At 38.9% G+C, this 16,532-nt stretch overlaps 2 protein-coding genes across 2 annotated transcripts in view; one reads left to right on the forward strand and one right to left on the reverse strand.

The window, feature by feature from the left end:
* Nucleotides 1-16,532, reverse strand: part of MGLL (monoglyceride lipase) — a 240,951-nt gene that overhangs the window by 195,338 nt on the left and 29,081 nt on the right. The window lies entirely within an intron of this gene.
* KBTBD12 (kelch repeat and BTB domain containing 12) overlaps nucleotides 1-16,532 on the forward strand; it is a 73,418-nt gene that overhangs the window by 385 nt on the left and 56,501 nt on the right. The window contains exons 2-4 of the mRNA XM_044252877.1: nucleotides 6,340-7,521; nucleotides 12,147-12,417; nucleotides 14,539-14,689. Of these exons, the coding sequence (XP_044108812.1) occupies nucleotides 6,452-7,521; nucleotides 12,147-12,417; nucleotides 14,539-14,689 (1,492 nt within the window). The 5' untranslated portion in view covers nucleotides 6,340-6,451. The remainder of the gene's footprint in view (nucleotides 1-6,339; nucleotides 7,522-12,146; nucleotides 12,418-14,538; nucleotides 14,690-16,532) is intronic.

A 16,532-nucleotide genomic window follows, 5' to 3' on the forward strand; every position in this document is an offset into this window, starting at 1 on the left:
TATTCCTTTTTCAATTACACAGATTCTTAGATCAGCTAGTTGTTATCATTTCACACACTCCTGCACAGTGATTTTTAGGTCTTATAGTTGCCATTGTATTCTTAAACATTTCTCTCATGCTTAATACTTTGATTCAATGAACTTTAATTCAACACTGAAAAAAGTGTCATTTCTCATTGAGATACAGTGAGAATTGAGATGGAGAAATCTCACTGAGATTTTTTTTCATGTTTACTTTATTTTTTTTCCAATTTATTTATTTTCAGAAAAACAGTATTCATTATTTTTTCACCACACCCAGTGCTCCATGCAAGCCATGCACTCTATAATACCCACCACCTGGTACCCCAACCTCCCACCCCCCACCACTTCAAACCCCTCAGATTGTTTTTCAGAGTCCATAGTCTCTCATGGTTCACCTCCCCTTCCAATTTACCCAAATTCCCTTCTCCTCTCTAACACCCCTTGTCCTCCATGCTATTTGTTATGCTCCACAAATAAGTGAAACCATATGATAATTGACTCTCTCTGCTTGACTTATTTCACTCAGCATAATCTCTTCCAGTCCCGTCCATGTTGCTACAAAAGTTGGGTATTTGTCCTTTCTGATGGAGGCATAATACTCCATAGTGTATATGGACCACATCTTCCTTATCCATTCATCCGTTGAAGGGCATCTTGGTTCTTTCCATAGTTTGGCGACCGTGGCCATTGCTGCTATAAACATTGGGGTACAAATGGCCCTTCTTTTCACGACATCTGTGTCTTTGGGGTAAATACCCAGGAGTGCAATTGCAGGGTCATAGGGAAGCTCTATTTTTAATTTCTTGAGGAATCTCCACACTGTTCTCCAAAGAGGCTGCACCAACTTGCATTCCCACCAACAGTGTAAGAGGGTTCCCCTTTCTCCACATCCTCTCCAACACATGTTGTTTCCTGTTCTGTTAATTTTGGCCATTCTAACTGGTATAAGGTGATATCTCAATGTGGTTTTAATTTGAATCTCCCTGAGGGCTAATGATGATGAACATTTTTTCATGTGTCTGATAGCCATTTGTATGTCTTGATTGGAGAAGTGTCTGTTCATATCTTCTGCCCATTTTTTTTAAGGTTTTATTTATTTGTTAGAGAGAGATACAGAGCGCAAGCACAGGCAGACAGAGTGGCAGCCAGAGGCAGAGGGAGAAGCAGACTCCCCGCCGAGCAAGGAGCCCGATGTGGGACTCGATCCCAGGACGCTGGGATCATGACCTGAGCCGAAGGCAGCCGCTTAACCAACTGAGCCACCCAGGCGTCCCTCTTCTGCCCATTTTTTGATATGTTTGCCTGTTTCGTGTGTGTTGAGTGTGAGGAGTTCATTATAGATCCTGGATATCAACCTTTTGTCTGTACTGTCATTTGCAAATATCTTCTCCCATTCCGTGGGTTGCCTCTTTGTTTTGTTGACTGTTTCCTTTGCTGTGCAGAAGCTTTTGATTTTGATGAAGTCCCAAAAGTTTATTTTCGCTTTTGTTTCCTTTGCCTTTGGAGACATATCTTGAAAGAAGTTGCTGTGGCTGATATCAAAGAGATTACTGCCTATGTTCTCCTGTAGGATTCTGATGGATTCCTGTCTCACGTTGAGGTCTTTTATCCATTTTGAGTTTATCTTTGTGTATGGTGTAAGAGAATGGTCGAGTTTCATTCTTCTACATATAGCTGTCCAGTTTTCCCAGCACCATTTATTGAAGAGATTGTCTTTTTTCCACTGTATATTTTTTCCTGTTTTGTCGAAGATTAATTGACCATAGAGTTGAGGGTCCATATCTGGGCTCTCTACTCTGTTCCACTGGTCTATGTGTCTGTTTTTATGCCAGTACCATACTGTCTTGGTGATCACAGCTTTGTAATAAAACTTGAAATCAGGTAACGTGATGCCGCCAGCTTTATTTTTGTTTTTCAACATTTCCTTAGCGATTCGGGGTCTCTTCTGATTCCATACAAATTTTAGGATTATTTGCTCCAGCTCTTTGAAGAATGCCGGTGGAATTTTGATCGGAATGGCATTAGAAGTATAGATTGCTCTAGGCAGTATAGACATTTTAACAATGTTTATTCTTCCGATCCAAGAGCATGGAATGGTCTTCCATCTATTTGTGTCTTCTTCAATTTCTTTCATGAGTGTTCTGTAGTTCCTCAAGTACAGATCCTTTACCTCTTTGGTTAGGTTTATTCCCAGGTATCTTATGGTTCTTGGTGCTATAGTAAATGGAATCGATTCTCTAATTTCCCTTTCTGTATTTTCATTTTTAGTGTATAAGAAAGCCACTGATTTCTGCACATTGACTTTGTATCCTGCCACGTTGCTGAATTGCTGTCTGAGTTCTAGTAGTTTGGGGGTGGAGTCTTTGGGGTTTTCCATATAAAGAATCATGTCATCTGCGAAGAGAGAGAGTTTGACTTCTTCATTACAAATTTGGATACCTTTTATTTCTCTCTGTTGTCTGATTGCTGTTGCTAGGACTTCTAATACTATGTTGAACAAGAGTGGTGAAAGTGGGCATCCTTGTCTTGTTCCTGATCTCAGTGGAAGGCTGCAAGCTTTTTCCCATTGAGGATGATATTTGCTGTGGGTCTTTCATAGATAGATTTGATGAGGTTCAGGAATGTTCCCTCTATCCCTATACTTTGAAGCGTTTTAATCAGGAATGGATGCTGGATTTTGTCAAATGCCTTTTCTGCATCAATTGAGAGGACCATGTGGTTCTTCTCTCTTCTCATATTAATTTGTTGTATCACATTGATTGATTTGCAAATGTTGAACCATCCTTGTAGCCCAGGAATGAATCCCACCTGATCATGGTGGATAATCTTTTTGATGTGCTGTTGGATCCTGTTGGCTAGGATCTTGTTGAGAATCTTAGCATCCATATTCATCAGTAATATTGGTCTAAAATTCTCCTTTTTGGTAGGGTCCTTGCCTGGTTTGGGGATCAGGGTAATGATGGCTTCATAGAAAGAGTCTGGAAGTTTTCCTTCTGCTTCAATTTTTTGAAACAGCTTCAGGAGAATAGGTGTTATTTCTTCTTTGAAGGTTTGGTAGAATTCCCCAGGGAATCCGTCAGGTCCTGGACTCTTGTTTTTTGGGAGGTTTTTGATCACTGCTTCAATCTCGTTATTAGATATCGGTCTATTCAGGTTGTCGATTTCTTCCTGGTTCAATGTTGGTAGTTTATATTTTTCCAGGAATGCATCCATTTCATCTAGGTTGTTAAGCTTATTGGCATATAACTGTTGATAATAACTTATGATGATTGTTTCTACTTCCTTAGTGTTAGTTGTGATCTCTCCCTTTTCATTCATAATTTTATGAATTTGGGCTTTCTCTCTTTTCTTTTGGATTAGTGTGGTCAGTGGCTTATCGATCTTATTGATTCTTTCAAAAAACCAGCTTCTAGTTTCACTGATACGTTCTACTGTATCTCTGGTTTCTACCTCATTGATCTCAGCTCTAATCGATGATTTCCCTTCTTATGTGTGGAGTTGGTTTGATTTGTTGTTGATTCTCCAGTTCTTTAAGGTGTAGAGACAGCTGGTGTGTTCTAGATTTTTCAATTTTTTTGAGGGAGGCTTGGATGGCTATGTATTTTCCCCTTAGGACCGCCTTTGCTGTATCCCATAGGTTTTGGACCGAAGTGTCTTCATTCTCATTGGTTTCCATGAATTGTTTCAGTTCTTCTTTGATCTCCTGGTTGATCCAAGCATTCTTAAGCAAGGTGGTCTTTAGCTTACAGGTGTTTGAGTTCCTTCAGAACTTTTCCTTGTGATTGAGCTCCAGTTTCAAAGCATTGTGATCTGAGAATATGCAGGGAATCATCTCAGTCTTTTGGTATCGGTTGAGTCCTTATTTGTGACCCAGTATGTGGTCTGTTCTGGAGAAGGTTCCGTGTGCACTTGAGAAGAATGAGTATTCTGTTGTTTTAGGGTGGAATGTTCTGTATATATCTCTGAGGTCCATCTGGTCCAGTGTGTCATTCAATGCTCTTGTTTCTTTATTGATTTTCTGCTTTGATGATCTGTCTAATTCTGAAAGAGGCGTGTTAAGATCTCCTATGATTAGTGTATTCATATCAATATGACTCTTTATCTTGATTAACAGTTTTCTTAAGTAATTGGCTGCTCCCATATTGGGAGCATAGATATTTACAATTGTTAGATCATCTTGGTGGATAGTCCCTTTAAGTATTATGTAGTATCCCTCTGTATCTCTGACTACAGTCTTTAGTTTGAAGTCTAATTTATCTGATATGAGAATCGCTACCCCGGCCTTCTTTTGAGGTCCATTGGCATGAAAGATGCTTCTCCATCCCTTCACTTTTAGTCTGCGTGTATCTTTAGGTTCAAAATGGGTCTCTTGTAGACAACATATGGATGGGTCCTGTCGTTTTATCCAATCTGCAACCCTGTGCCGTTTTATGGGTGCATTTAGGCCATTCACATTGAGAGTGATTATTGATAGATACGTTTTTATTGACATCGAGTTACCTTTGAAGTCTTTCTTTCTGTAGACTGTCTCTATATTTCTGTTCAATGCTATTCTTGGGATTTTTCCTCTTTTATAGAACCACCCTTAATATTTTCTGCAGTGTCGGCTTGGTGGTTGCATAGTCTTTTAAGCCTTGCCGGTCTTGAAAACTCTTTATCTCTCCATCCATTTTGAATGTCAGTCTTGCTGGATAAAGTATTCTTGGCTGCATGTTCTTCTCATTTAGTGCCTTGAATATATCTTGCCAGCCTCTTCTGGCTTGCCAGGTCTCTGTGGACAGGTCTGACGTTATTCTGATGGGCTTCCGTCTGTAAGTAAGGAGCCTCTTTGCCCTGGCGGCTTTCAAGAGATTATACCTACAATTATAATTCCTCAATTTAACTATCAGGTGTCGTGATGTTTTTTTGGAATGTATAATCTTGGGTGGAGACTGTTCAGCCTCTAGTACATGAATGCTGGTTCCATTCACGAGATTGGGAAAATTTTCATGAAGGACTTGTTCCACTATATCTTCTAGACTTCTTTCTTTCTCCTCCCCTTCCTCACTGAGATTTCTAAATTTAATAGGATTATAGAAATGTAGAACTTTGACAGCTGACAAATTATGCTTTCAAATGATTAAAATCATCACTTCTCTTCCTCTCTTAATTCCTAAGAGTGGCTTTTCTACCATGGTTCATTCTTAACCACATACAACTTCTAGCCAAGTAAGAACTAGAAAGGGTGTCAGGATCTGAAGACCTGCTCCTCAATATGAAGGTTGCTGACTCTAGGAATTCCTTCTTTAAATCCAAACAGCTGATTAGCTTCCTTGAAACGCTGTTTCTATTCCCCTGGGCAAGGGGAAGACAGACAATTAGCTTAAAGAGACTTCTGATTAGATGAGGGCTTTTTAAGGGTAGAAGTGAGTCCATCTCTGCCACTATGAAGTAAGGAACAAGGAGAAGCTGAGCAAGGAGTGGGGATAGAGAAACGGGATGGCTTTTGTGCACTTTCTAAGTTTAGGATGATTTAGCTCTAAGTTTCAAGTCTTGTGAATTCTCGGATCAGCAGACATTTGGTTATGTTTTCCAAAGCACTGTTTTGAATTATTTGCCCCATAGGAAAAGTTTGAACATAATTTTAATGGACTTTTTTTTCTCAGCCATCCTGCGTGGTTCTGGGGCCGTTATAACATTTGAGGGTGTTTTGGGTTTGTTTGTTTTTTTAAAGATTTTATTTATTTATCAGAGAGAGAGAGAGAGATCGAGCTCAGGCAGACAGAATAGCAGGCAGAGGCAGAGGGAGAAGCAGGCTTCCTGCCGAGCAAGGAGCCCGATGTGGGACTCAATCCCAGGACGCTGGGATCATGACCTGAGCCCAAGGCAGCTGCTTAACCAACTGAGCCACCCAGGCGTCCCTGTTTTGGGCTTTTTGTTTGTTTGTTTCAGCAGGTATACATGACATTTGCAGTGATGCATCTCCTCAGAGAGCAGGTTAACCTAATTTCCATACCCCCTTGGCCTGCAGGCAGCTGGCAACTGCAGTTGCTATACAGACTTCTCTTACTTCTCTCTTCATTCACCTTGGGAGGGAGGACTTTCCAGCCCTCCTAGAAAGATCTCTGCTGCTGATTAGGTGAAATGTTATTAGTAGTTGATAATTTACTGTTTATACAATTACTGACTTTATTCCTAGACACAAAAGTTGTCTTAAACTACTGCATTTGGGGTGAATAACATTTATTTATAAATACTTCTTAGCACTAATACTGCATATTTAAATCACCAAGAATTGTGTTCTTACAGGAAACCCGATTCTTTTCTTTCCCTCAGGAGTGTTCCAGCGTATCTCTGTTGCTCTGTGAGTAATCAGACATGCAAATAGCCCCACAAGAATCCAGCTACATTTGAAAAAGACGTACTTAGAAGCACTGAAAAGTGTATCATGGAGTGCAAAGCTGAGGGAAAAGAAAAATACCAACATAGTTTGAATTTATTGAATCAAGTTAAGAACATGAAAGAATTAGCAGAAATGATCGATGTTGTACTCATAGCAGAAGGGGAGAAATTTCCTTGCCACAGGCTGGTCCTGGCTGCATTTAGTCCTTATTTCAAAGCTATGTTCACCTGTGGACTACTCGAATGTACTCAAAGGGAAGTCATACTTTATGATATCACAGCAGAAAGCGTGTCCGTGATACTGAATTACATGTACAATGCGGCTTTAGAGATCAATAACACCAATGTGCAGACCGTAGCTATGGCTGCCTATTTTATGCAGATGGAAGAAATCTTCAACGTGTGTCAAAAATATATGATGGACCATATGGATGCCTCGAACTGTGTGGGTATCTATTATTTTGCAAAGCAGATTGGAGCTGAAGATTTATCTGATCAGTCGAAGAAATATTTATATCAGCACTTTGCTGAGGTGAGCTTACATGAAGAAATATTGGAAATCGAAGCACACCAATTTCTGACGCTTATTAAATCGGATGACCTTAACATATCCAGGGAGGAGAGCATTCTGGACTTAGTCCTGAAATGGGTAAATCATAACCAAGAATTGCGCACGGAGCATCTGGTTGAACTTTTGAAGCAAGTCCGGTTGGAACTTATAAATCCTTCTTTTTTAAGACAAGCCCTAAATAGGAACACAATGCTTCTGTGTGACGCGGATTGCATTGACATAATTCAGAACGCATTCAAAGCCATCAAGACACCCCAGCAGCACTCTCTGAATCTTCGTTACGGCATGGAGACTACTAGTCTTTTGCTTTGCATTGGCAACAATTCTTCAGGCATCAGGTCAAGACACAGGAACTATGGGGACGCCAGTTTTTGTTACGATCCCGCTTCACGAAAGACCTATTTTGTCTCGTCTCCCAAGTATGGAGAGGGCTTGGGAACCGTGTGTGCCGGTGTGGTCATGGAAAACAACACCATAATTGTGTCTGGAGAAGCAAGTGCCTCTAAACTCTCTAGACAAAAGAATAAGAATGTTGAAATCTATAGGTTTGTATGTCTCCAATATTTGCAAATTGCTCTGACATTAGCAAGGGTAGAAGAAAGTCCTCCTGAAAGAGGATCATCTCTTCAATGACATGTAGTCAAAATTACCCTGTAATTGACATATTTTACATGTATAGAAAATTCATAATGAAATTACCCACATTTTAAAATTATTCTTTCTCCTTTTATTTGTAATGCACATGCAGCTGGATTTCCATAAGTTAAATGTATATATGTTGTGATTCCACTGTACAGTTTCATGCTCAGATTTCATTATTGGTCCATATGAAAGGGTACAATTGCTTAGTACAAGTTTGGAGAATGTAAGATGACTTTTAACAAGAGGAAAAGTTGGTTCATATGGATTTCTTTGAAAAGATTTTTCAGTTCATAATTCAGAGTAGTAAATAATTACTAATTTTCTTCACCCCAAAATTGCTAATTATCTGTCAGTTTTCACTCTGTATCCCTAATTTGTAGATCTTTCCTGAACCTCCAAGAGCATAAAATGTTCATGGCCTAAGAGTTCTAGGCTTCAAGGCCCAGAATCACAGGAGAAGGGAGTGTCTGCTAAGAAGTAGCATGTCCTCTAGGTCTCCTGTGTGAGGACTATACATTCGTTTACTGTTTCTTCAAGTATTCAGTGAGCATTCGGGGCTTCTGTCTAACTGGGTAAATAAGAAATAGGTACATAGAATAAGCACTAGGTAGTAAAGCTGTCCTTCAGCGTCCTCCCCTTCTCAGTTCCCTCTTAGGAGGATTTGTTCAGACTTTTCAGTGAGAAAGGAATTCTTCTTGCTGGCAAAGTTGGGACAAAGAAAGAATTAAGAAGTCTACTATTTTCCTGTCATCTTTTAACATTCCATTATCTGCTTTAAGTGATAGGCCTGTCCCCTTTTCACCTTCATCTCCCCTGGTAGTGATGGGGGAGGGACGGCAGAGCCCTGGGTGAGTGACCAGGCCCTGTGCCCTTAAGGGCCAAGCACGTCCTGGGCAGTAAGCACAACCTTCTTCAGAATAACCAGATCCCAATAATCAGAATAATCAGATGTCAGATCCCAAGGGCCCTTCTTTTCATCATAGAGTCACTTATACAAGTATCTCAGGTTCTTTGCAAAGCTTCTTCTTCCTCATCAAGATGGTCCACAGTTCTGCCATAGTTTTAATTTTTTATTTAAATTCAATTAATATATAGTACATTTCAGAGGTAGAGTCTAGTGATTCATCAGAAGCATGTAATACCCAGTGCTCACTATATCATGTGCCCTCCTTAATTCCCATCACCCAGTTACCCTATCCCCTCTCCCACCTCCCTTCCAGCAACCCTCAGTTTGTTTCCTAGACTTAAGAGTCTCTTATGGTTTGTCTCCCTCTCTGATTATGTCCTATTTTATTTTTCCCTCCCTTCCCCTATGATCCTCCATTTTGTTTTTTTAAATTCTACTATGAGTGAAATCGTATGATAATTGTCTTTTCTGATTGACTTATTTCATTTAGCATAATACCCTCTAGTTCCATCCACATTATTGCAAATGGTAAGATTTCATTTTTTGGTGGCTCAGTAATATATAAATATAAACTTTATATATGTAAAATTTTAATATATATATAATTTACATATATATCACATCTTTATCCATTCATCTGTCATACACACACACACACACACACACACATATATATCACATCTTCTTTATCCATTCATCTGTTGATGGACCTCCAAGCTTTTTCCATACTTGTAGAGGTTGCTGCTATAAACATCAGGGTACAGATGCCCCTTCAAATCACTGTTTGTATCCTTTGGATACCTAGTAATGCAATTGCTAGGTCATAGAGTAGCTGTATTTTTAACTTTTTAAGGAACTTCCATATTGTTTTCCAGAGTGGCTGTACCAGCTTCCATTCCCACCAACAGTGTAAAAGGGTTTCCCTCTCTCTGCATCCTCACCAATATTTGCTGTTTCCTGACTTGTAAATTTTAGCCATTCGGACCAGTGTGAGGAGGAATTTCATTGTGGTTTTCATTTGTATTTCCCTGATGCTGAGTGATGTGGAGCATTTTTTCATGTGTCTGTTGACCATTTGTGTGTCTTCTTTGGAGAAATGTCTGTTCCTGTCTTCTGCCCATTTCTTGACTGCCATTATTTTTAATAAATATCCATCCCTGTCCAAGTATCTTTTTCTTAAGATCCTCAGGCATCTTTCCTCTTAACTTTTTTCTTAAAGATTTTATTTATTTATTTGACAGAGATCACAAGTAGGCAGTGAGACAGGCAGAGAGGGGGAAGCCAGCTCCCTGCCGAGCAGAGAGGCTCGATCCCAGGACCCTGAGATCATGACCTGAGCCGAAGGCAGCGGCTTAACCCACTTCCCTTTCTGATGACACATGTCTAACTATATACTCTGTGTTTTCCTTCTTACCTGTATTCAACTCAGCCATGTTCCCATCACCAACCAGCTCATTCTCAGGGCTCAGTGTTAGGCCCAAAGTATCACTTACCCTGCTCACCTCCTCCAATAATGAAATGGTCAGCATAGCAAATAATGAAAATTTCAGATGCATAGCTTTGGGCTTCAACGAGCCAGACTTCCAGCAGATATCTGGATAATTAAATCTTAGAGCACTCCTGAAGGTCACATTAGTGCCAGTTTTGTGATATGTGTGAGAAATGGTCATCTTGCAGTACATTCCTACTCTATTATTTCTGTTCTTATCCCTTTTATCTTTGCCTAAATGTTCTTCAACTTGCCTCTACTCTATATAGTTCATAGATTACTATGCAGATCTATTTCTTCTTGACTTAGGAAGGATACCTGTACACTCTAGTAGGCCATTTCTTTTCAGAAAAGATATACCTTTCTGTGTTCAACTCTCTCTCTTACTTAGGTGTACACACCATTGAGCATGTAAGTGTTGTCTTAACACTATCAACCTCTGTGAATGTTGAGCCACTTTTGTCACTATTTCCTTTTCATGTCATATCCATTTTTCTTAATAAGATGTGTTATAATTTTATCTGGGTGTTTTCTCTCCCCACTTTCAGTTCAAGGTGTTAAAAATCAGATTAGCAAGCTTGCCCAACAAACACATACTTCCCAACCTTCATGGGATGTGCTTCATACTTGACCTGTTTTCTTAACCCATGTCTCAGAAAGCCAAAATCCCATTTTTTAGTTCTGTTGATATACTTTCCCCTGGCTTTACTTCAGTATCCCCCACGCTTGCCACCTAATCCTCCTTCCTCTTCTAAAATCCAGTACAATTAAAAGTAGTGGTAAAAATATCAACTGTATTCTAGGGACTGGTTTCCTACCTACATTATACAGAAAGACAGTGATGACTGGGTTTGTTGAGTTTCTGCATTTAGACTATGACAAGCCAGACATGCCCTCCAGGAAGGGAATATCTTCCAGCTTCCCTGTTAAGCCTAAAGTAAGGAGTTCTCTCTAGGGAAAAATGTAAGAGTTGACTCAGAACAACTGGACAAAACTCCAATAATCCAATTTACTGTCAAGTGTTTGATACGAAATAAGTAGCATACTTTAAACTGTATGGTACTCTGTACTTTAAAACTGTACTCTGTGTAGAACATTCATCATTTCTTCATTTATTTCCAAACAGAACAGCTTTTTTTTTCTTATTTTCCATATTTTCCTGGTTTTGTTTTAGTTTCAAATTCCAGAATATATTCTGGATTTTCTAGGACAGATCTAATTTCACATCCCACTGTCCTCATAAATACTTTTATTCTTCTTAGACTATGCATCCCAAATCAGGATTGGAGAAAACAGACTTACAGTTATCAAGAGGCAAGACAAAGGATACCCACAAAATCATACATTTAATTACTACATAATGCCACACACACACACACACACACACCCCATCAATTAATGTGTTGGACTCTAGGAGGTATTGAAAGACTGTATATCCTGATGTCCCTACCTCCCAAAACCCTTTCCAGACTGAGATATTTTTTCATGGGAGCAATTACTGATAATTTCAGTAATATTATACCCAGACTATGAAAAGAGATGTTAAATGTAGCAGACACTTACATGTGCTCTTGACTCTGTTCTAAGTCAGAACTACAAGAACAAACCTTAAAATTCTACATCCCTTACCTTGTCCCATCAGAAATCTCTGAATTGAGATATTTTGAGATTCTCTACTGGAAAGTTGATTGCTTAAATATAGTATTAAAGTGAGACTTCTAGCCCACAGAATAAGTCATTTTTTTATTCTTCATTTTTGCTTATTCCTTTTTTTTAGTAAAATTACGAATGACTTGCTGCAAGCATTCCTATTTGTTCTAGATTTTCTTTCCCAGAATTAGGTAATGAAAGCTAGTCCTAGATAATCTATATTTTGTCAATATATTTTCTAAAATTCTGCAGGGAGATCTGGTTAATTATTTCCATGCATATTACAGTTTGTTCTTCAACCCTTGCCAAAAAAAAAAAAAAAAGAAGCACAAACCTACATTACGATCTTGTATTAATGTTTCTTCCTCTCCCGTTAGATGAACCAAATCGTGGTGTTTCTAGCTGGAAAAGAAATTTAAGTGTGTTTCTTGGGTAAGTTTTCCAGTTAACACTAATCCTGGGTTCTCTCTCTCAATTTGCAGGTATCACGACAGAGGAAACCAGTTTTGGGAAAAGTTATGCACCGCTGAATTTCGAGAGCTCTATGCTCTGGGCAGTGTCCATAATGACCTCTATGTTATAGGAGGACAGATGAAAGTCAAAAACCAGTATCTCATTACAAACTGTGTGGATAAGTACTCTGTAGAACGGGACAGTTGGAGAAGGGTGTGTCCCCTTCCACTGCAGTTGGCATGCCATGCCGTAGTAACCGTGAATAATAAACTATACGTGATCGGAGGCTGGACCCCTCAGGTTAAGAAATTTCCTGTATATTTAATTGGCATGGCTGTGCTATGTCTGGCCGCTGGGTTGAAAAATATTGTAGTTGCTGAACACTAAAAGAGCATGTCTTACATCTTGGTAAAATGCCTTTTATTTTATAGAATATTAAACTTAAGATTGTAAAGTGTTAAAGCAGTTTAGGAGAATGAATTTTAAAGTGTGTTATTCATAGACATGACTGCATTCAGTATTCATGCTATGCTCTTTATAATCCTTCCCATTCTTGCTAATTATGAAAGATGCTTATGCTGAGAAATTATCTGTAGGGAGCATCTAAGTAAGAGACGGAGACACCGGCTCCTCATCCCACTTCTGTCTGCTTAATGGTTGCATGAGCTGGGACAAGGAACTCTCAGGTCTTTTCCAAATTTCAAGTTCTTACTCTACATGGGAAACCAGAATATTCAACCTGTGATGGCTCATTATTTCCACAAAAGTAGATTGTGATTTTAAACGTTTTATGGCTTTGCTGGGCACCAGCGGATAGAGAAACCAGGATACCATTTGCATGGAAGCCCAGCGAAGAGATGGCAAGCCAAGACTGCAAAGTCAATAAAGGGCAACCACAGTGGCTCTTCCTCTTCTCTCTGGGTGTCCCCCCAGTGCCTTCAGTTCTCATGGTAGTAGCAGCAGGCCAGCTGCCTTCTGCCCTGGCTTGCCAGTCGTTCTCATGAGATGAATCTTACTAACTCATTGTCCATCCCCATGACTAAAAGTAAACTTATTTTTGCCTATATGCTTTCTTGTTTTGGCAATTTGCTTCGTGATAATAACTGATAAAACTGATGCTTTTGGCATTCATTTCATAAGCTTGAATTTTGCCATTTATAGCATATCATACCTGCTTTTAAACCTTAAACTTCACATTTAATACATTATGGCAGGTTTCCTGTGTACCAAAAAGTAGTACAGATTTAATCACAGCAAGTGGCTGAAACCTGACCAATTATTTGTAATTAAGCATTTTCAGAGCTATACATTACTTAGTTAATCTTGCATGAATAAGCTCCAAAGACAATGTAGAAGCTTTTCTTTGGTTTTTCTTGCCACTAAAATAAAGATCAAATACTTAAAACTTAGAAGGAAAATTAAAACAATAAAGTCAAACATGTTACTGTATAATGTCTTAGAACAAATGACATGTGGGTATTTATTGCATAACGAAAGCTTTTGCTGGTCTCTACCTAAAACACTACATTAAGTTGCAAGATAACCTGGGGTTGTGAATGCATCACAGTGATCATAATTCCTGGTGTATTTAAAGTAATTAAATTAATTACAACTTTCATAAGTGTGGCAATTATTTCTGTGTCAAACACCTGCATCCAAAACAAAAGACACTTGAAAAGCATCCTTAGACTGAAGTCATAAAAGTTCTTGACACATCGAAGACAAAAAAAAACAGGAACACTACTTTGCCTGAAGTTTATGATAGAGGAAACCATATTCATGTGTGTAAGAATAAATTATTCAATTTTTACTATCTCTAGTCATTAAAAATGTATATAAAAATAAATACATAATAATAACAGCAAATAATGTATATTAATCCATCAATCTTGAAGATGAAGTTCAGACCATTCCCATATAGGTCATAATTTTGGTATAAAAATACTCTAATTACTAAAACACTAAAATGTTTTCTTAATTTTATTCCATTTGGATCAGAAAAATATAAAGAAAATGCCTTATGAATTATTAAACTTAGTTTCTCAAAAAAATCATTAAACTCCAGCACTATAAAGTTTGTTGAAACAAAATTACACTTTAAATATTGTTCAAGAAAGTTGGGTTTCATTTTCAAGGCTCTACAGTTGCTTCATTTTTGTAATAAGTGCTATCTTGTCTCCTTGCTCAGATCCCAGGCTATGAGCCAATCCCCCAGCCCCATTATTACAGGATGTAAATTCCTCTGACATTGGCAGTAGACTTATCATCCCAAGTCAGGGGATCCGGTGTGTTTGTGAGTATGAGGCTCAGCAGCTAAGTCCTCTTCATCTCCTTGGTCGCCTGCTTGGATTAATTGCACTCACGTACTCACAGAGATTTCCCAGTGGTATGTTATTATATCGGCTGTCATATTTCACACAGATGGATCTCCCTGATGAAGAACCAGATCGACTAAGCAACAGACTGTTGCAGTATGACCCCGGCCAAGATCAATGGAGAGAGCGGGCGCCCATGAAGTTCTCTAAATACCGATTCAGTACAGCAGTAGTCAACAGTGAGATTTATGTTTTGGGTAAGAAGAAGCAGATTGCTAAAAGAGTATGACTACTTTTATTTTTCTCCGTACTTTGCCTCAGTAAAAGCGACCTGGTCTCCCTTCCTCTCGCATCCCAGTTCTGGTGTATCTACTAGCCGAAAATGTTCCTTTGTTTCTTGTTTTCCTAGAGCACAGTCAGGTAAGATTAAATGGAATTCCATTGACTTAAGGAAAGCAAAATTATTTGTATGGAATTTTCAAGTCCCTTGTAATTCAAGATCATTAGTGAAACATCTTTATATTTAGTATCAAGTAAAATATTTTGAAATGGGAATAAGTCTTTGGCCACCTTTAGTTGATGAAGTGCGGGTGTTTGCAACCAGCTGTGATTTTCTGTGCTCATAAAGTAAGCCATCATAGGTAAGACACACATTATACCAGCTCTCTTCATTTTGGTTCACCCACCAAACTTCTGTAGAGGTGTTATCAAATAATTCTCATCTGAATGTATTTTTCTTATTTCTTAAATACATGTGGTCTTGTACTAACCAGTAGGAGCTGGTGAAAGACTGGTTCATTTCCACTAAAGTGGGTAAAAGTTCTAGAACATTTCCTATGTTTCCCTTATCCTTCTTCACTTCTTATTTTTTGCTCTTTTATTAAGTCCATTGCTTTTCTAAGCACATTTTATCACCTTTCCTCCCTCTCCGTTGTCCCTGTCCTGTGTGGGAAAGGGTGAGACTGGGACATGGAGGCTGACCAGCTGGTAAACTGATTAGTATTCCAGTATTCTTACTTCATCCCATGCACATTGATGACTAACTGGCAAAAACATAGGGGAGGTAATGGGCACCAAAAAGATGGCAAAGAAAAAACATGAGATATGGGCTGAGAGCAAACCAAGTGTTTGAATAGCATTTGGGGTTTTTGGGTTTGGGGCGTTTGTTTGTTTGTTTGGGGGAGTTTTTTCGCTAAAGGGAAGCCATTATCTCTTGGCTGCCTGCACAGCATGAAGCAAAATAATTAATGCACTCAAATATTAATAGTTTTATAATTTTAAGAACATTATGCAACATAATTTATGACTACCTCAGTTATGAGACTCATAATTATAATTAAGTTTTTCCTCTGGCAGTATATTCGTTACTTTGTTATAACCATATGCTGTGTCATAGGCCCAGAAGAGACAATATCTAAACCAGGATAGATTGCCTAAATAGATGTATAACTCCGGGGAGACAAGGGCAGATCTCCTAATTATATTAAAGTTGGAGGTAGTCAAAAGTGGGATAAAAGCGATTTATCAACTGAACAAAAACGAGACTTCTGCAATGTGGAGCCACAACTAGGCTAGATGTGGGATAAAAATGTAGTGTTTTGTTTGTTTTTTGAGAAGTTACATGGGGAAATGCACCTTAGAGACAACCTTTGGAGCTCACCCTTGTTGGCATGAACAAGTGTCCACTTGTCCACATGAATGAAAGGAGGCAGATGTTGCAGGACCAGTAAGATCTGGATAGATGACAGAGAAGTGTACACCCAGGGAGGGAGATAGAGCAGAGCAGTAGGGGAGAAGCAGGGGAGAAGATGAGGAAGAGAAAGCTCTAACAAAAGCTTGGAGGAACCCACCAGGCACAGGCAGCTGCAGGAGGGAGTTTATAGGTAAACCAGGAGCCAGGTTACAAAGGACTATAGTGGAGAATCAAGAGTATAATAGTACTGAAAAACTATGCAGAAGCAACATGATTAAAGAATGTTTGGGGAGTACTGGTGAGATGAGGGTTAAAGAACAGATCAAAGGTGCGGAGAGACTGGAAATGGAGAGACCAGTCAAGTCTCTTGCTAGTCTTAGAACTGGCAAGTAGTTCTAAGCTACTAC

Source organism: Neovison vison, chromosome 6, assembly GCF_020171115.1.
Source record: "Neovison vison isolate M4711 chromosome 6, ASM_NN_V1, whole genome shotgun sequence".
Lineage (NCBI taxonomy): Eukaryota > Metazoa > Chordata > Mammalia > Carnivora > Mustelidae > Neogale > Neogale vison.